The sequence below is a fragment of the Larus michahellis genome, chromosome 4 (assembly GCF_964199755.1).
Source record: "Larus michahellis chromosome 4, bLarMic1.1, whole genome shotgun sequence".
Taxonomy (NCBI): domain Eukaryota; kingdom Metazoa; phylum Chordata; class Aves; order Charadriiformes; family Laridae; genus Larus; species Larus michahellis.
Window position 1 is genome coordinate 40,941,626 of NC_133899.1, and position 20,598 is coordinate 40,962,223.

Here is a 20,598-nt window from a genome sequence, read left to right on the forward strand (position 1 = left end):
ATTCCCATCGTTTTTTCTGACCGTTTGCTCCGCCAAGCCTAACTCTGAAGTTCTTTCTGATGTCTTTTGCCAGTGACTGTTTTTATTGCTGATACAGGCATTTTCACACTTTATTTTCAACTTATGCAGAGGTTAGCAATATTACCCTGAAAGAAATTGCCCTGACCTACAACAAATCTGTCTTTTTAAAGTTTGAATATTGGATGCAGAATGCTACCAAAATGAATTGTGTTGGTTCCAGTTTGGTTGAAATCCAGTAGAAAACACTCTATTTCTCTAAAATTAGACTGGTAAAACATTGGGGTGAGTCTATCAAAGAGAACAAGCCACGAATATAAATGTTATTTCCAGCAGCACAACAAACAGAAAGAAAGAAAGAAAGAAGAACAATTTCTTGGTGAGGAATATCTCCGTTTTCCTCCATCAGTTCTTTTATGTTAAATCATAGAATCACAGAATGGTTTGGGTTGGAAGGGACCTTTAAAGTCCATCTAGTCCAACTCCCTGCCATGAGCAGGGACATCTTCAACTAGATCAGGTTGCTCAGAGCCCCGTCCAACCTGACCCGGAATGTTTCCAGGGATGGGGCATCTCCCAGCTCTCTGGGCAGCCTGGGCTGATGTCTCACCACCCTCAGCGTAAAAACTTTCTTCCTTATATCTAGTCTGAATCTTCCCTCTTTTAGTTTAAAACCATTACCCCTCATCCCATCAAATGGATGTTGTTTATTTAGAGAATCCAGCGTTTGACAGGTACGAGCAGGTTAAATCGTACTCTCTTATGTGAAAGAAACCACCAAACAAACCCTCCTTTTATAGATTATTATACCAGAGGGATTCACCAATTTGCTTCATGTGGTAGAGCACATTCATAGCAAAGTCAGCATTTTGACTCTTCTCCCTCTCTCATAAACCATTCCTCTATTCCCTCCCAGCAATTCTCCCCTAGATCTCTCTGCCCCAGCCATTTCCTCCTTTGAAAGAGCATTAGTTTTTGTCTCTTCTCACCTGTGCCTGCCCGGCAAAAATGCTTTGCACCTGCTGCAGCACCGCTCTGAATGAGTCATTGCCCAAGATGGCGTATAAAATCCTGTGTGCACAGCTGAGACCTTGTGGTGCCCCTGACATCAGGCTGGACGGGGAGGTGAGAGGGGGATAAGCTGATCTCTTTGTTTTTGGATCTCCTTTTCATTTTTGGAGGCAAGGTATGGGCTTCTGAGCTGCTATTTGACAAAGTGAGGTGATGTGCACTCTAGGACTTGATGGTGTAAAGGCTTTCTATTTCTGTTGTTAGGCTAGCTGTGGGGTTCCTCATGGAAAAAAAAAAAACAGGTAGGAGGAAGAAAACATGAGTAAAATTGTTTACCTTTCTTTTTCCCTGGACAAATAGGCACTTAAAACAAAACAAAAAACCAACCAAACAAATTGAAACAAGCTCATGTGTGGGATACTATTTAAGAAGCCTTCCTCCTTCAAGTATTAGGGGAAGGTGACCTCTACAGCTGAAAATACTGGAGGAGAATCTGTAACTGATGGAAAACTACCAAGGGTGCCGCAAGCCTGGCTTTTTGCATCTTTTTGTGAGCAAAGCGGAGGGGCCTGGTGGGTTAGACCCTGACCCCGGCTGGCGGGGAAGAGTTGGGTGCGTGGGACTCGGATGCTGGAAGTTGCCTTTGGAGAAGGCGACCTCTCCCAAGCTCCGCGGGTGGCGGCGAGCACAAAACCCCCACGGCGCAGAGGCAGCGGCCGGGCGGAGCGGAGAGGGGCGGGCCAGCCCCCGGCGGGGCGGTGTCGGGGGCCGGCCCGTTCCGCTCCGCCCGCGCGGCCGCGGGGCGCTGGGGCGAGGGACCGGGCGGCGGCGGGAGGAGGATGCAGGTGAGGCCGGGGGTGGGCTCCTCTGCTGACACCCCGGGGAAGGGGAGGGGGGGACACACAACCACCATCCCACCCCCAAGCCGAATTTGCCGCGTGTTTATGCGTTTTCATTTAATTTTTTTTTTTCCGTTCTTGGTAATGATGCTCAGCGCATCCTCGGCGCGGCTCTTTGTTCCCGGCGAGCGGGCTGGTCCCTGCAGCCCCGGGGGATGCGGGGGGGGGGGGGGGGGCGGTGGTTGGAGGGGGGTGTCGTCCTGCTCCCTCGGAAAATCCAGGGAGGGATGTTCTTCTGGTGTTGGGGGGGACTGAGGGGGGTGACCACCGCTGTCCCTCCGTCCTGCTGCGGGCCTGGGCTGGAGAAATCGCCGGGTGGTTGTTTGCACTTGATCCGTGTGCGTGGTGGGCGGCTGTAGGGGAAGGATGTGCTTCTGGGTCTTTAAGCTCACCTGTAAATATGACTGAGGAGAACGGGGGCGAGGGGGAGGGGATGGATCTGTGCCCTGCAAGCAGGTGTGCTGGGTGTCATCGTGCCTTGAGCCATCCTAATCCCATTCCCTGGTGAACAAGCAGGTTCTACCCAGCTAAAAGGGCCTGAGAAGGTGTATTTAATCTGGTTTTAAACCTTCACCTGCAGAGACTAATGATCCTCCAGGAGATCTGCTGCACAGTGTTGCTCTGTGTTAGGGGAGGCGCTGAAATTTCTGAGTGTTTCTTGCTAATTGGAATCTGAATGTTACTGCTCTGCTCCTAGTCAGTCCGGAGAGCAGCATTTCCATCTTTCTGGTGTTTGAAAACTGTAACACCCTTTGGCCTCATTCTTATGGCCTCCCCCCCCACCCCCCGTGCTCCTCCTCGCAATCTTTTTAATCCCTCAGGAATTTGGTAGACCTCTGACTTCTGTGGTGCTGGGGACCTGGCATGGGTCAGAAGCCACGAAGAACTATGCGGCTTTCACTTGCAAATCTGAGTAGGGATTTCCGTAGGTGGTCTTACGCTGTTCTGAACAAAGCAAGCAATCGCTTAGTGGTTGGGAGAATAATGTCTAAAACATGTCATGTCTCCCGCTTCTCAAAGAACTACTATTGGAACACCAATGCTGGAAGTGGAGGTGATGTATTATGTATTAAGGTGCCTCACTAGGACTGGTAGGGAGCTGTCCTTACAGAATATTAAGATCTCATTTATTTGCTTGTAAGGATCTGTCCTCCAAGGTAGAGGAGGATGCATCCCTCTGATACGTGGTTGTGTCTACATAGTTTTTCTCGTCCAACTCGGGCTGTGTTGGTGGCTGGTGTGGAGTCGTGTCGCTGTTTGGGATTTCAGAGAGCTGTTGGAGGTGACTTAACTGGTTGAGGTCTGTTTATCTGAAGTATGTGTTGTAAGAGTGTCGGCTCTACAATTCACTTCGTTGAACTGGACAAGGACACAACGTAAGATGAAATGAAGGAATTCTTCAGCTTGTGTGCAAAAGTAGGAGTTGGAGTTCTGCAGTGTATTGTGTGCTGGCTTTTGTATTCAGCATGAGTAATAAGGCTTGGGTAGCATACATTAGCACTCTGGTAACAAGCATTTGATTGCTGGCTGTTGCTTGACTTCTATGTTTTGCCTAAATCTTCACATTGAAAGATTTGCAGCAGCTTTGTCTGTTTCCCTTATCAATCAGTGGCTGAATTGCCAAGCCAAGCACATCCAGGACTGTTCAGCCAGTCAAAGCTGGCATAATCAAGCTTGTACTTGGAGGTGTGAAAAGCTGTGTGCTGCAAAGGCTAGACAGTGATTTTCTTTTTCTGAAGCTGACCTGATAATCTCCCGTGCTCACTGCTATATGGTGCATGCAGCCACTTCAGCTTCAGAGGACAAGTGTCCTCTCTGGGAGAGGGACTGTTAGAACAGGGTTATTAATTCAAGTGAGTTAAAAGCTTGATGCTTTTTTTCCCTGTTTCAACAATTTAGGAAAAACACAGCCAGAACTTGCTAAAGGCAGAAAATAACAGCAAAGGGGTTTCTTGCCAGTTTTTTCAAAGTAAACTGGCTGAGTGAAACTCTAAAAAGCCATCCTAAGGAGTAGCTAAGTACAGCTGGGGTGGAGGGGAGAGTTTCATCCTTTGTAGTATGTGTCCACAGACTGCTGGTCCATGTAAGGAACAGCTGTTGAACAGGAGAAATCTGGACTGCTCTGGGCTGTCCCCTTCAAGCCTGCCTTGTTGGAGGGACCGTAACAGGCTGGGGTTCCTTCTGAGCTGGCTTTTGTCAGTCCTCCCAAGAGCTGACCCTTCAAACAGGTCTCTGAAACTCACAGAGGGGGTTAATGGTTTAATAGCTATTGCTAATGGTGTGGAGGAAGGAAGCAGACTGGTTCAGAAAGATCCAGCTGAGTCTACAAGACTGCTTTGGCTGGTGACCATTTTATCTCTGTTGTCCCTCACCTTACTGACTTGTCCACAGTAGTAGCGGGTTCTCATTCTGATGGGCAGCTTCTGGAGATGCCTTGTTTTGGCACCTATTTTTAGCCTAGAGGTCTTTTGTGCTTCTTTCTGGGCTACCAGGTATTAAGAGACAACTTAATTTTTTTTCCATGCTAAAGATAAAGCTCCTTGGCTGCCTGCGGTTGTGCTACCTTTGCGGCTAGGGGAACTGCATCTCTTGGGATTTGTTGTTATTAAGTGCAGGGGAAGTACCTGGTGTTGCCTCTTGCCCTCTGTGTGTGTTTCCTATTTGAAGCAAGGATTAGTTTTCCACCCAGTGCTTGGCAGTTCTCCTCCAGGGCTTTGGCTTGGAGAATGCCAGGTGAAATCTGGCGACAAGGAGTTCCTGCGGCATGAAATACTGAGTTATTCTACAGCTTCAAGCTAGTAACAAAAAAGCTTAAGCTTACTGTACAGGTGCTTGGTCAGAGCAGCATGCTCCAGCTTGCTCGTATTGCTTGGCTGAGGCTGTAGAGCAGAATGACTGTAAAAATAGCCAGATGGGAGGATGAATGTACAGCCCGATGCAGCTTGAGTAACAAGCTGCTCTGCAGCCAGCTACCTACTAAAACCTGGATCGCTCTTGTGTTAAGTGGAGGTGCTACAGCAGAGTCAAACTCTGCTTAAGAAGATAGCCAGGTCACTGCTGTTCATACACTGTCTAATCCAGCCTCTTCCTAAAGCTAAGTAGATCTTAAGCTCTGACTAATCTTCTTTGAAGTGTGAACTTGTGCCATTATCCTGCAGCAAGCTCCACGCCGCTATCTCCAGCTTTCATTGAATATAGAGGTCTAGGTTAGCTTAGATCTGGTCGTTGTGGGTTTCCTGAGCAAATAGCTCTCCAGCACTATTTTTAGCCTATATAAATGTATAACTACAGTCAAGAGTGCTTTTCAGACTGGGGGAAACAGTATGAGGCTGCCCAAGTACCCTGGGAACTCTTGTGTCAGGCTAGTACTGCTTGCCCATGTTATCCACTAGCCATAAGGAGGAAAGGCTCTTAATACTTTTTTTTTTTACATTTTAATTAATGGATCTCTAAAAGCCATTCTTCTAGGGAGCAGCTTTTCCTCTTATTCACTGACACTCCTGATCCTAGTAAAGATGGAGTGAGCTTGTTGAGGAAGAGAGATTAATTTTTCAGTACTTCTGCTAACCACCTCCTGAATGTCTTAGGCTATTTGAGAACCTAGAGCTAAAAACCTGCAAATATATATACATATGCATAATGTGTATGACTGCAAGAGAAATGCTATGGCTGTCTCTCAAGTGCAGCTGGAGTTCTGTCTAGGTTTAACCACTGCTAACCCTACTTATGTAGCCTAAAAAGACTCCTGACTTCCAGAGAAACTGTATTTAGATCCAAACTGTTCTTATTTAAAAAAAACAAAAACAACACAACCGAACAAAACCAAACCTCATGTTTCAGTATGTTTGATCTTAACTGTCACTTGCTAAAGGGGGTGTGAGGTGAACATAGCTCATATTCATCAGCACAGCAAGGCAGATGCATGTCATTGGGCACTATCAATTTAACTTGCATAATATACTCTTAGTGCTTTTTAATTATGAAAGTGCATAAAGGATTAGCCTGGAAGAGTAGCTGAATACTGTCAGTTTTCAACTATTTTCTTTTTTTTTGGCAGGGAGGGTAGTGATAGATGGGCAGCCACCCACCCTCCAGAGAAAGGAGATGCTAAAAATAAAGTGAAAGGTATCCGTCCTGTTGCTGGTGAACAGCTTCTTGGTGGTTTCTGTTTGTCCCTGAGCACCAGGTGTATGTGTGGCCTGTGATGGGGAGTTATTCCAGCAGCGCAAACTGAGGGCTGGGGCTGCAGGGAGAGTGGAAAAAGTGACTCGGTGTGCCCTGAAGGCTCAACCAGAGAGCAGAGCCTGTGGTAGCTGACTCTGACCTGTGTCTCTCTAAGCTGGTAATGCCGAGGTTGTCTTCTGTGCTACAGACAGCCCTGCACATCATAAGGGTCTTCAGCTGGAGAAGTCTTTACCTCCTGTGTGGAATAAGAGGTATGTTTTACAATGGGAATACACATAGCTGTGTGGGACCAGACCACATACAACATGAGCTTTCTGGTGTTTTGGTTGTGTTTGGTTGACTGGGCACATACAATAATGCTTTCCAATGTATATGAGCAGCTGGACACAGAGGGCCTTTGAGCTACATGGACTAGCACAAATGTGGTGTTACTGAGATCCCTCTCCCCACAACAGCTGTTACCTCTGGCACGGCATCCCATGGGTGCATGAGAAGACATGGAGGAGTGGTACACCCCTGTGTAACAAAGCAGTGCTAGGTGGCCTGCTGCTGCATTGTGTGTGTACAAATGTGAATAATATTTATCTACATGCTGTCTGGGTGGGGAAATGAGCAGTCTGGTAAGCTGGGGTACTCATCCTGGTGCCCATAAGCAAGACTGCAATGTCTTTGGAAGCCTGAGGAGTGGTTCTGACAACCCCAGCCTCTTTCCTTACTAATTTTCGTTAGTCCTGCCTCTCAAAGGCAAGAGTGGCTCTCTTGTGAAACTGAGAACATACCAGCCAAAACAAGTGACGCTGTTGATGGTTGGAGGCTTCTTGCAGTAGAGCTTGACTGTGCCACTGACAAGCTGCCTCCTGGTACTGGAAGGAGGACCTTAATAGATTTGCTGTGGGATGGAGGGCTGTTTGCTGTCTGGGTGAGACTTGTGTGACCAGCTGTCCTGCATGTGATGAGTGGGGCCTTGGATGGGATAGTCTTCTGCTGTTGAGTGATGGTGCAGCAAGCCCAGGACTGAGAGGCACTTGCCCAGAGGGAGGTGGTTGGGAGCAGGCGGCTGCTGCTGCTGTGAGGTCCTCCATCTGCCCGGCGGCCTGAGCTGTGTTACTGGAGGCAGCAGAGCCTGCCAAGAGCAGGCTGTCAGGTGGCTGGATCACTGCTGGGCTACTGGTTCAGCGCTCTCTTGGAACCTCTCGAAGCACACAATGATTATACATGTGAAACTTTCTGGAAGGGCCTCCACGGTGCAGTGTGCTAATGCAGCAGTGCTGCTGTCTGGGCTGTAGCCTTTCTCCATGGGGCCAGGGAGCTCATACAGGACATGACACTAATGCAGCCCTAAAGCCTCCTGTTTTGGCTCTGGTCCAATGTTATGCCCTATAGACCCACCTTGTTCTTCTGAGCAAGTTCCTTGCTGTCCTTCTGTGTCACTGCACAGAACAGGGCTTGCCATAACAGGCCTGAGACCTCAGTCTGGCCCTGACAAGCATCATTCCTGGACTTGGTAGAGGACAAACAGGTTGATCCTCATCATATGCGTGCAAGTCTGATGGCTGCTGGGTAGAACATAGCACTCTACCACTGGGGTGTGAGCATGGCAAGGTCTGTCTTGGATTTCACATCAAGATTTGGTTTTGTCTGGCATGAGATTTCAGACTGGCTAGTCTAGGTACAGTAAAATAGATGATGGGATCCATTGCTTGGGATGTGTAAGAGGTGTCTGCTCAGAACTGGCCATGGACTAGTATGCTTGGAACTTGTCACCCACTTATTAAATACCTTGGGTCAATAGATGGTTATGGGTATGAGTAATCTTGGCTCCTTTTTTCCCTTTCTAGGCCTTGCACTCTGGACTTGTCAGCCTTGCAGGCTTCTGGGCACATCTCTTCTCAGCTATGAGTAGATCAATAGGATTTAACATCTGTGTGGTCACCTGCAGCATCCTGCTCTTGTGCTCCAGTCCACCATGCCTTGCATCTCAGCCACTGGAGGAGAGGGACATGACAAAGGTCCAGCATGGCCCCTGGGTAGGAAATGGGGTAGAAGATGAAAGGACAGGCATGCTGAACTCGAAAAATAACCTGGGCCCTTCTGAACAGTCTATCTCTGAAGAGCCCTGTGGAGCGTCAGTAAATCCATCTGGGACACTCTTAAATGAAGCTTTCACTGTGGAAGGAGAAATGCTGCCTGTAAGCCCGAGCCACGTCAGCCCAGGCAGCCAGGGACTGGGTGCTCGCACCTCTGCTGTGGCAGTGGCTGCCATAGATGAAGAGGACCTTGGTCCCATGAAGCCGGAGCTGGATGAGGATGATGCGTTCAAGGCCATGCTGACCACAGCTGTGACCACGCCGAACCCTGCTGTCCAGGAGGAGTCTGTCAGTGGCCCCATTAGCGAGGCCACCACGGAGGGTGGTGCTGAAGTAGAGCACAGCTCTGCTGTCCTCTCAGCAAACCCCCTTTTTGGGACAGCTGTGGAGGAGGAGGCAGCAGAGAGCAGCTTGCACCCCTCGGCTGTGTCCCAGCCCACGCTGTACCCCAGCCCTCCCAGCTGGGAAGCAGCCAGTGACCACCCTGTCATCCCAACTCCCCAGGCTCATGGTGTGACCTCTGAGGTGGGAATGCCAAGAGCCCGCACAGGGAGCCCTCTGAGGTCCCTGGCTGTGCGAGCATCTGTGGCTGCAAAACATCCCCTCATGGTGACTGAGGCCTCCCTCCGCCTGGAAGGAGGGACGGGTGTCAGGGGAGAAGAACTGCCTACCATGGCTGGCACTGTCACCAGCCACCCTATGGACACTGTGCCACCTGACTGGGATGACACAAAACCGGGAGACAGAAGTCAAGGGGTAAGCATGTCTCAGGAGGAGATGACAGAGGACCTGGGGGCAACAGAACCATCCCAGACCCCACAGGGAGGTGTGGAGGAGGAAGAGGATGTGACAAGAGTGCTGCCGTTGCCAGCATCCCCTCCACCAAATCCTGGGCTTGCTGAGGAGATCAACTGCACAATGCCAGTGCAAGGGGAGGAGTTGCCAGCAGCTCCCACAGACAGCGGTGATGCTCTCCACACTGCAAACCTGACAGGTGTAGACATGGCTGATCTCGATTCACTGGAAAACATAAGTGCAGTCACAGCAGAGGAGGGGAAAAGCATCCTGCCATCACAGCCGGAGGCTGCTGTGGTGACAGATACACAGTCTGATTTATCTCCTACTCTGGAAAGCTCATGGAAAGGTAAAAAATCTTGTATTGTTAACTTAATGAAGTAGTGCATGTGCAGTGTACTACCAAGTAGGGGCTTCAGTTTTGGTATTCATGTAGGGGATGAGGGGAACGGCTGTGGTTGGTTGTAGGTATCTCCCCTTGACCAGAGATGTAAATCCGCTTGGAATAGCCCTCTGGCATGACTCTCCAGTGACTAGGGAGCCCAGCCTCTGACCAGCTGGTTAAGCGTCCTTGGTTTCAAGGAGGATAATACTCTTCCAAGTGTCCCTTTGACATGGCAAACTTGTGGCTCACTCTCAAGCCCTGCAAAACAGAGAGGGAGATAATTCTCGGGGGGATTAAATGAACTGGCATCTTGGATCACTTGACTGTTGACTGCTAGCTATGGACACTTGCAGTCAGTGCAGATGATGCAGAGACAATGGATGGCTGTAAATGCTTCCTAAATCCAGGAATAGGTGAGCTGTCACAGTAGCCTGTGAGTGACCGATGTTTTCCATGGCTTTAGAAGGATGCTCAGATCAAAAGATCTGTCTGGAGCTCTCTGTCCTTTGTAACAAAAGCTCCTGGTGCTGTCTCCCCACCATAGAGTGGATGGTCAGAGCCTGGCCACACTTCAGTGTTTGTGCCAGCTCTGTTATCAGTGGGCAGAAATCTTCCTAGATGGCCTGCCACAGGCTGATGGTGTCACCCTGTACTGTATTTACCTGCGGAGATGATACCGTCATCCCACTGACAATGTTTCTACTCAGTGTTCAAAATGTAGGGGGAATGCTAAAAATAAGTCTGGTCAGGTGTTGGGCAATGACATGTTCCTGGACTGATTTGTTCCTAGGACTTTGTTTTAATCGCTGGGCATCTTTAATCTTCCCTCTTAGGCTACAGAGGCAAAAAGGACAACTTCCCCTCACTGCATCCAAAAGATCTAGCTTTTGCTGTTAAAGAAGAAAAGCTAATTGCATGCTGGTGCTGAAACCTGACTGATTAATTTCTAGATTTAATTCATAAGCACTTGACTTGTCAGCAGGTTCCCTCTCTGCTCTTTCCCAGATGTTGGGTAAACAACACTATCAATAAGACTTGTGCAACAAAAATAAACCCTTCTACAAAGCTGAAGTGTTGTAGCCATGAGAGCTGGTCACTAAAAGCACTGCTCTGGCAGCCTCACTTGCTTTGAATGGTATTTCACACCACAAGCCTGCAGTGCTGTGCTCCCATGGTGTTGCTCCCCGGTGGACCCACGTGTCCCTAAAGGGGCAATTAAGAAAATGAAGACTGATTTTGCTGCTTTCATTCCTGTTATGTGGGTTCTCACATCTGCCTTTATGCTGCACTGCCCTGATGGTACTTGGCTGGACCTGCTGCTTGCTCTGTGGCTCTGCAAATGCTAATGCATGGAGTTATGTTCCTTCAAACCTCTGCTCTGTTGCTGTCAGCTGTCTTGTGAGTTGGTACTGACACGTGTTCTTGCTGCAGGTGTTACTCAGGAGGTGACAGCAGTTGCCCAGGAGGCTGATGCTGCTCTGTCAGTGGTGACACTGGCGCCTGGTGCTACCCAGGGAACAGGAGCTGCAAGCCTTCCGCAGGAAAACAGCGGAGAGGACACCCAGATGACGACTGCTCCCGGTGCCACCCAGGTGCCAGTGGCAACTGGTACTTCCTCTATGGCAAACACTCCAGATGTAGAAGGTAGGGTTCCGCTTCAAGGACTGCGGGTTCATTCTCACAGAAGATGAGATGGATGGTACATCTGAAACCAATACGAGTGCTTGGGTACTGAAGTCTCACCACACAGCATCCATAGTCTAAGTGACGTTTTTCTAGCCTTCTGCAGGCTGCCTCTAGCCCTGGGCTGCTACTGCTTCCTGCCTGTGCTACTAGATCCACTATGTTGAAATATGCCAGCATATGCTTTTTGGCCCAAATAACAATGGAGTAGGGATTTTAAAAAAACAAAACAAAAACAACCAAACAAAAAACCAAACCACGCCAAAACAAAACCCCATGCCCATCTTTGACAGCAAGCTGACTTCTAGCCTTAAACATTTGAGCTCCTTTTTATTTATCGAGGCAGAGCTCTTACTTCTGGAGCCAAAAGCAGTCACAGATTGCTGATGCTCAGCCCAAAGAACAAACATCAGGGCAACGTGGGAGCAGTGGAAGGTCAGGAGGGCAGGTTGTGTGGTGTGTGTGTGTGACCCTCTTGCAAGAGTCCAGCAATATATTTGCTTCCATTGAGGAATGGCAAGTTCTTATCAGGTTGATGTAGCTCGTACAGAAATGCTTTAAGCAGTTGTGTTCATTCAGCTGCTGCCTACTGGCTTGATGTCACCTTGGCAGGTACATGTAGGAGCCTGCCTTTGTAACAGGAGTGTAGCAAGGGTTCCCTTAGCACAAAGCTGGCTTTGAGGTTGAGTGTATTTCTGTAGTAGTAGGTACCACTGCAATGAAACTGCTGCTGGGCAGTTTTTCTGGTAATTCTTACAATTCAGGGCATCAAAAGAAAAACCTATTTGCATTGTATCTCTTAAATTAAGGCCTCTCTGTAGGGGAGAGAAGGCTCTTCCGGCAGTTTCCACTAATTAATTTGCTTCTGGGATTTAATTATACATTCAACTAATTTCTATCTTTGCAATAAACAATTAGATCTGTCAGGTGGTTCAGATCTCTACCAGTGTCTTGGTGCTCTGATCTTGCTATGGGGTGGTGACTAGTGGTCCTCAAAGCAATGGAAGTGAAACCTAGCCGAGTTCTCATTAAGGGGAACCTCCTGTGCTGGCTGTCCCGGAGGAGAAGCTTTCATTACAGCAGAGCCACTTGCAGATCTTGAAAGAGGCAAGAGTTTAATAACTTCTTCCACTCTGAGTTAAGTTTTCATTAAGGAGTTTGTTCTTAAATGGTGGGGTTTTAAAATCATAGTGACAAACTGCTGCTGCTTTGTGTCTTTTGTAGATCTTGCAGATGTGGTCCTGGTCACCAGTGAGAATGCTGTTCCAGCTCCTGGTGGGTTGGCTGCTACCCAGTCTGGACAGACAGAGGAGCCATCCAGCAAAACTATGGTCCTGGTAACTCCAGCATCAATGGCATCTTCTGTTAGGAGGACAGCTCTTCCACCTGTGAGGAAGATCAGTACAGCTGTGACCTATGGGCTGGACCGCCTGGAGTCAGAAGGTACTACTGATCCCAAGGCTAAGAAGCAGGCAGTTTCATGCGGAGTGGGCCACTTGCCTTGACACTGAGCTCCCCAATTTGTCGGTTTGGCGTGCAGCTATTTGCACATGTTATTGTTGTCAATAAAATTGTTGAACAACCTGTCCCCTTCCAGGAGGTACAGGAAGCAAGCAGTGAACAGTGTCATGGAGGATGCTTGAAACTCAAGTGGCTGTGGTGGGAGGGATGGGGTTTTCCCTTAGAGAGGGAGCAGCAGTGGCATTCTGTTGCAGCGGAGTCTGTCTCTGTGCGCCCATGTAACTGCTGGCATGCGCATCCATTGCGGAGCCTCGGTACCAGGTCGCACTTGTGGGAACATGTTCAGACAGTTGGAGGGCCCTTGCCACCCTGTTGCTGAAATCCTCACCACATGCAATGTAGGGGCATGTTCACCATGAGATGGCTACCTTGGTGTCCAGCTGGCTGAAACCTTGCTAAAACAAGTGAATACCCTATTTTCATTCCCTATGAAACACTGCTAGGAGAGGCAAATGCTCAGTCGCCCTTTAAGATGGCCTTCCAACTCAAAGCTACCTGCTAAGCTGCTGTCCCATCACTGGTTCCTTCAGCCTTGCCTCAGCTGTGGGCTCCCTTCTCTTAAACTGCTTTTGCCCACTGCTGGTCTTGGAGTCTCTGCTCCCTGAATGTCTTCAGACAGTTGATGCAAACTCCAGCTGGGCAAATGCCCATTAAGAGAGATTTAGGTGAAGTGGATCCTACTCTGGAGTTGGTCTGCAGCTCGGATCTGCTATCAGCTCATCTGTGACTTTCCTGCAGAGAATTGCTTTACTTCTGCTTCTCACTCTTTCTCTTTAACTCTTCTCTGCTTGCTTATCCATCCAGTTCTGTATTCCAGTGTCTGGACTGACAGCACCTGGCAGGGATTAATCTTTCTGCCTGTTTTGCTCCCCTTCCTTTATCTTGACCTTCTCTTGCCTTCATATTTTACTGCAAAGGTTGGCAGCCCTCCAGGGGTGGCATGCCAGATGGTATTTCTCTTCTGATTAGAGGTGGGGTGCTGTAGACAACAGCTAATCAGCATCTTTTCTCTGCGGGAAGCAATAACTCTCATTCCTGTTAAATTTAGAGGGCAGCACAAGCTGGGAGCCCTCCCCACTGCATGTGTGAGGTGCTGCAGCTCCTGCTCTCTGTCAGCCTTGCTGCTTGCTTTGAAGCCTGCCATGGGTTCTCTGGGCCTCCAGCTACAGCACTTGCCCCTTGCCAGGATGAATCTTGCATGTATCTGGCAATGCATGAATGTGGTGCTGATGGTGGGAGAGTGGCAGCAGGGGAAGAAGGGCATGGGTCGGGGAGGCTGGGGGGGAAACCCAATCTTTCAGGCTGGGGAAAAAAGGTCTTTGCTTAGCAAGAGCAGTATGATTCAGGAGGCTAAACTGTTTCTGAGCCCTCTGGGATCTCCTTTAGAAGCCTGGGTTTCTGCACAGGAAGATAAGAGGGATTTCCATTTCAACTGAGCATTGGTTTCTCCCTATTTAATGAGACTTTCTGCAGAGGCATTTAGAAAAACACCTTTCTCCTCTTGACATAGGACTGCTGTGACTTTCTTGGGTTCCTGCTGAGCTCCCTTGTGCTCTTGAATAAGCTCTAAGCTCCTCTGAGGGCAAATGTGGGCTTGTAGCTAGGACCAGCTTTCCTAAATGATGATGACTCAACTAGAAGGCTGTGGGTTTCTTGGCTCTGGGGTATGGCTCTGCAGGTGCCTGTCCTCCAGGGGACACAGTGCACTCTGGTTGTGCTGTGTGGTTTTGACAACTGGCAAGGCTTTTGTAGTCTAAATCTCTTCTGATCAACCCAGACCTTAGTGCAGTGAGCCAGAATTTTCCCTGGTGTTAGGGATCGCCAACCCACATCTTGTAAAATGGGACAAATACCACTTGGGAATAGGCTTTCTGCCTGGGGATGCTACTGCCCCAGTTAAGCAAAAAGGAAGCTTTTGAGCTGCAACTCTGCCATTACATGGAGAAAAATACATTAAAAGCCATTAGGGGATACTGCATCCTCATGGTGGAGTGGCATTTGGAAGCTTGGTTTTCCATTCCCCCAGAATTACAGTTCCTAGTGCTTACTCTCAGAATACTTAGATGCTGCCAGACAGAAGGTGTTTGGGAGTGCTCTCCTTTAAAGCTGTGCTGAGCCCCAGCCCAGGGTGGTCAAGCTCTTGCAGGATGCCAAGGTCAGACATCACTGCTGTTGGAGGCATATGCTTGGGTCCCTAATGAGGGATTTTGGGCCTCTGCAGGGGGGCTGTGCCTTGCTCACCAGTGGAAGAAATGGAAGGAGCTGAGTGAGCTCAGCTGGTCTCCACTGCCTGCAGTGGGGTTTGCTCACTTGCCTGACTGTGGGCCTGGCTCATCATTAAATATAAACCCCTGCTGTTCAGCCAACTCTGTTTCTTGGGGACCATCTGTGCCAAACTGCCTGCAGTTAATTGCATCAGTATATTCACTTACCTGGCTTGGATGCAAAACCATATTAAAATTCAAATTGCCCAGACAAACATGAGCTGCTTTGAATATGTCTCTAGATGAGCTTATCCCCCTCTCTAGTGGACTCTGGAGAGATTAGCTGGGTAACAAATATCCTCCTACCTTGACTGTGGTGGGACTAGTTCTACTTGCCCTTCCTAGCCAGAGAAACCCTGTAAAGGGATTATAGGATGTGGGGATGGGACACAGCAGAGGATGAGGCTTACTTGTCTGGGAGACTGAATTGTATATTTTCCTGTGCCCAGAATCTTTGTCTCTCTAGCAAGTTAGACGCTGCAGCTTTCTCTGTAGGGCTTCTAGGTTCCAAATGTATAATTTAGTTCAGCTTGCCTACTCAGGACCACTGTGTAAGCCTCCCAATGCATTTTGAAAAGTGGCTCTTTTGAAAGAAGCCACTCTTCTCTTGGACTAAACTCTCTTGCCATAATGTCCGCCATGGTAGGTATGGGCAGAGATGGCTGCACTCCATGAGCTTGGCAGCGTTTGGCAGGTGTAACTTTGCAATGTGCCACCTAGCCTGCCTTGTTCCCTCTTCTGCAAGATCCTTGCAGTGTTAGGCTGAAACCTGGTGGACAGAGGACAAGAGCAGATGGTTCCTCTTGGCTGGTCCTCAAGGAGCTCCTGTTGCTGTTCTGCACAAGATGTGATCCAGGGATGCTCTGAGGCTAAGCAGGAGGTAGGGTAGAGCTCTTTCTATGAGGACCTTGAAGGTCACATCATCCTTACATGTGAATCCTAAACCAGCAGTTAGTACAGAACTAGTCTGCTGCCAAGAGTGATGCCTCACCCATCACAGCCTGGATAAAAAGGATAGGATTTGTTGGTGTTTCTGATTTGTGTATTCTATTTTTTGTGTTCATCCCTTCCACCCCACCCCAAAATAATCCCAAACTGCACTGTAACAGTGTGTAAGCCCTAAGGCTGGCTCCTGTTCAGTCATCTAGGCTTGCTTCAAGCTGTAGATGCTGGGGGTGAGCTGCTTACATGGTTCAGCTGTCGTGTAGGCTGCTGGATGTGGAGGGTGCTTAAGCTTTATAAAAAGCAGGAGATGCTCTACCTGTTGTGTGCTGTCAGGAACAGTCAATAGCTCTGAAAATGGGCAACTTAAACTCAGCTGCTCTAGAGGGATGAGATGTGAGCCATGTAGCTCTTGCATGTGAAGTGCTTCTCATTAGTCAGGCTGGCTCTCAACCTGCAGCTGGCAGAATCCTGGTCTTTTGGGGTGGAGGGGTTGGAAAGGCAGTATCAGATGTCTGCTGCACAGGGCCCTTTCCAGTACTCTGCCTGGGTAGCTGGCCTGTCCCCACCTAATGCAGCATTTGGCTGTGGAGAAGCCCCTCAGTGATGCTGAAACACATCTGACACTGCCCTTGGGATCAGCAAATCCAGTGTCCTGCAGTCATGGGGGACCTCCCTTCAACCTTGGCTGTGGGCTGCCCTGTGTTTGCTCTGTCTGCTGCGTTAAAGGCTGTTCCAGAACAGTGTCATATGAGGCTCTAGGCTTTCTGACCTTAACATATTCATGATATTTTAATACCTACTTGTGTCTGGGTTTAAACAGTTTCTATTGTTCTTTACTGACCTGTGTACTCAAGTTTACCCTTCCAAGGAAACCATAGCTTAACTAATTTCAGTGAGAAGAGCTCCCCTAGTTCTCTTCTCCATTCTCTTCTACATCCCCTGTATTTTGTTCTTCTTGTACACAGCCATCTAATCGGCGGGTCATACTTCAAAAGTGAAGGCATAGGCTTGCCTTTTTTGAGAAAATATTTCAGAACTTGTGGCCATTTACATAATACTATGCAAGACCCTTTTAAATTCCTCTTACACTTTTCTTTTGAGCTAGGTCACAGTACCAGGAGCTGCCTTTTTTTGGAGGTGAAGAGCATTTTTTCTGGAAATCAAGTCTCTGACTGGGATTGCTATTTGGACCCTGACTGCATGGATTAAGACCTGCCTCATTAAATCTCTGCAATGCCATTAAAAATTTAAATGAGGTTGCAGGGGTGTAAATAAGACAGGCACTTAGTCCAGCATGGTTAACTAGCCTGATACTATAATTCCTCACCAGCTCTTTGGATATCAGCTAAATTGGCAAGGAACAGAGATGTAAAACAAAGCTAGAGCAAAATGAATTAATTATTAAATGTTCTTGGTATGAACTTTTGTCTTGCTTCCAGTTTATTGCTCCCCCTGAAAGGGGAACTGTTGTCCCTCCGGTGCAGGCTGACTTCCATGTTCTTCATAGTAGGTGGTAGTTCATCCCCAATTTTCCTCCTTTGTAGCAGAGAACTGTGAAAAGAAGAACAAATTGTGGCAGAATCTTGCATCAAAACCAAGCTTTTTTCTTTTCCTAGAAGCGCTTGAACAAAGACAATATCTCTGCTGGTTTTGTTTCATGGAATCCACGTGAGACTTGAGGAAGAAGGGGTGTGGAGGGTGATCAAGCCCTTAGTGAGTTGGGAGCTTGTGGGTGAGCAGCTAAGAGGGTGTTAGGCTAATTAAAGGCTCACTCTAAGAGGAGGAGTGAGGAAACTCCTGCCGTGCGCAGCCAGTGTGCTGACCTCAGCCTTGTCCATGCTTCTCTGCGATGGGAGGCAGGGTCTGGCCACCCTGCTCTGCTATGGAGGCACTGGTAGCTCTCACAAAACTCAAACCACACAATCTCTCCAGTGGCTCACTGTGCCAAATGATGCACTCTAGAGCTTTATCTCTCAAATGTTGTACCTGCTGTGCTTTATGGGCTCCAACAGCAACTCCTGCAAGAATTTCTAGGAATAGTTTAAAGCATCATTACATTGTCTTTCCCAGATGTCTGGGAAGTGGCACGTGCCTTCCCAGCTGCTCTCTGGGCGGAGGTGAGCTGCATGGCTTTTACTCTTAGTTTTTGGGAGAGGAACAAAACTTTTCTAAGTAACCTTGTTCTTTGTGATGTTCTGGCACTGCTCTGCCTCCAGCAGGTCAGATGACATTTCTTAGTCTGACCCACCTTGGTTCTTGTTCTGGCCAGGCTATGCTTGAATCTTTAACTGTCTGACTTCTCATTTGTCCAAAGAATTAGAGTTCACTTAAATCTTACTTTAATGTTGTAGCTTTCCCATGCTTTTCTTCAAGCTTAAACAAAAACAACAGAAGCCCCCTACAGTTGCTATTGAAAGGTACTTGGACTGCGTGGGTGAAAGTTTTCTAATGAGTTCTTGTTTGTTTTAATCTGAGGATTAAGCAGTTTACCCTCGCAGCTCTAGGGAGGTGGATTCAGATAAGCGGGTATGTGGCAGTTTCTTCTGAAGGCTCTGCAAGGAGCATTTTCCGCTGGGGTCCATGTGGGGGATAGTGTTGCTCTGGGGAGCTTTGGGCATCAGGACCAGGGCAAACCACCCTGCAAATTGGTTTAGCTCTTTTATTTCTGCTTCCTACCCTGTGCAGGTGGGATGCTGTCCCTTTTGTCAATCTGACATGGGATGTCTTGTCTTTTGGGAGGAGTCATAGGCCTTTTTTTTTTTTTTTTAATAACAAGCTGTCTTTAAAACCGGGGTGAGGGGGGCGATCGCATGGTGTGTTTCCTTCTGGATGACATCAACACTTTGGGCTGTGTGGGTGCAAGGAGAGGCCAGCGGTGTCATTCTGAGTCTCTCAAAGAACATACCCTGGGGAGAAGCGCTAGCTTTGACCAAGGACAGTGAAGACTGCAGAAAGGCTGATCAGGAACTTAGAAAAGTGTGAGCTCAGACTAGAAGTAAGCTGAGTGGGCTTGCACTCATCTTCTCTTTTTGGCTCCTGAGAGGACTTGAGCTCAAACCTTGGTACCCTGGAGACTGTTGCCTGTAAAAACAGATCCACCCCCTAATCTATGTCATCTGTGATGGATCCATGCTGGGTTTGCCTAGACAATGAAGCTTAAATCAAATGTTTTCTTAACCATTGGGCTGTTGGTTGTTCCTCTCCCAGGCAGTGTGGTTGAATTGGATACTTCTGAAGAGACACTACCAAACAGCTTTTTGCAAGAGAAAATGGAATTAATGTCTCTATTGAGGCTTATTTTCTCTGTTATTGGGAAAAAGTACCATGCCCACAGCCCTTTTCCATGTGAAAGCATTTTGTTGAGAGAAGTAAACTCTGTATCTGCCTTCATCTGTCTTGTTCTGCCCTGTCCACTTACAGGTCATGGTTGTTAAAGTCTGGACTGATTTGAATGCCCTCACTTGATAAATCACATCTTTCTTGTCTTCATTTTTACACTGGCTAGTTCAACAACTGCATACCTCGGGTTAGAAGAGCTGTTCTGCAGCAAACTAGGGAGCAAACTTGTTATAGTCCATACTGTGTATTCTGCAGCATTCTGTGTGTGAGTTGTTCCCCCCCCGCCTCCCCTTTTCAAATAGCCTTGTGTTGCTCAACCGACTCTCTAGCCTGGCTCAGTGTGAAAGCAATTTTGCAGTGAATGCTGCTGGAAATGCAGCTCTTAGGAATGATTGGTTTTTAGTCTTAACACCGAAGCAGACCTGTGGTCCCTGCTGGAATATCTTTTGCCCTTTTTTCTTTTTTTTTTTTTTTTTTTTCCAAAAGCTGTTCAGTGCCTCAGATCTCCTGTGATGAGCGATGAGCCAGGACTGTGAAAAAGCAAATGTGAAGCCCCTCAGATCTGGGGGGGAAGTAGGTTAGGATCAGAATCCAAATCTCTCCTTGTGCTGTCTTTGCAATGTCGAAGAGCTTCTGCAGCTCTTGGGTTTTGGCAAGTGGAGGCTGAAGACTTTCTGCAGCTCAGACATCAGCTCAGCTCTGCTGCCGGGAGTCTGTTCCCTCTCCTAGATGTGGCAAGCATTTTCTTCTGCTACAGAAAAGCTTTGGACATGTAACTTCCTCTTCTCTTGGAATTTATAAGGGCAGGGTTAGGTTATCTTGCTTTGTGTGGTAGGATCCCACCCAAGGGATGTGTTGTTCCCAACAGTCCCTTTCCTTGTCTCTGTGCAATAGGCCAGATGCTGATACTTCCAATGAGAGACCCTGCTTGATTTGGCTCCGCTTCCAGAGCAAAGCATTTAAGACTACATTCATGTAACACAGTCTGCAAATACCCCAGATAGTTTTGCAGTGAACATGGCTGGGCTTAGCTGAACCCATCAGTATGAAGGTTTTACCCTAATGATTTTGCGTAGCTTCTGCACCCACTGCTTGGCACATGATGAGAGTCCATCCTACCTTCCTACCAGCCATCTACTTCTAAGCTGTTGCAAGCGGTTGTTCTTGGCAGCATTTTGGAGATATTGGGTGGTGATGTTATTACTGATGATGTGAAAACAGCAGATTAGTAATTAGCAGAGTTGTCCTAGAAAGGTCTTCCTGCCTTGACAGTCAGCTGTGATCATAAATCAATGCAGAAAAGGAATCTCACTGGAAGAAAACATTTGGCAGAGACTTCTTACTGCCTTTTCCTCCTCTTCTGGCAAGGGAAGGTAGACATAGACCCACATCCTTAATCCATTATTTACACTCCTCGGCTTCCTATACTGCATGCGCACATGGGTGACCATGGTCCAAGGCTGCTG

The 20,598-nt window shown here is 48.1% G+C and overlaps 1 protein-coding gene across 4 annotated transcripts in view; it reads left to right on the forward strand.

Moving 5' to 3' along the window:
• The first annotated feature begins 1,118 nt into the window (after positions 1-1,118).
• The window catches only part of ARMH4 (armadillo like helical domain containing 4), a 73,580-nt gene continuing 54,100 nt past the window's right edge, over positions 1,119-20,598 (forward strand). The window contains exons 1-4 of one of the 4 annotated variants that reach the window (XM_074584212.1): positions 1,119-1,204; positions 7,952-9,344; positions 10,812-11,024; positions 12,288-12,506. In XM_074584212.1, the coding sequence (XP_074440313.1) occupies positions 8,009-9,344; positions 10,812-11,024; positions 12,288-12,506 (1,768 nt within the window). In that variant the 5' untranslated portion in view covers positions 1,119-1,204; positions 7,952-8,008. Of the gene's footprint in view, positions 1,205-1,670; positions 1,875-6,028; positions 6,365-7,951; positions 9,345-10,811; positions 11,025-12,287; positions 12,507-20,598 lie in introns of those variants that run through there. The other 3 variants (XM_074584211.1, XM_074584214.1, XM_074584213.1) reach the window with 3 other exon arrangements.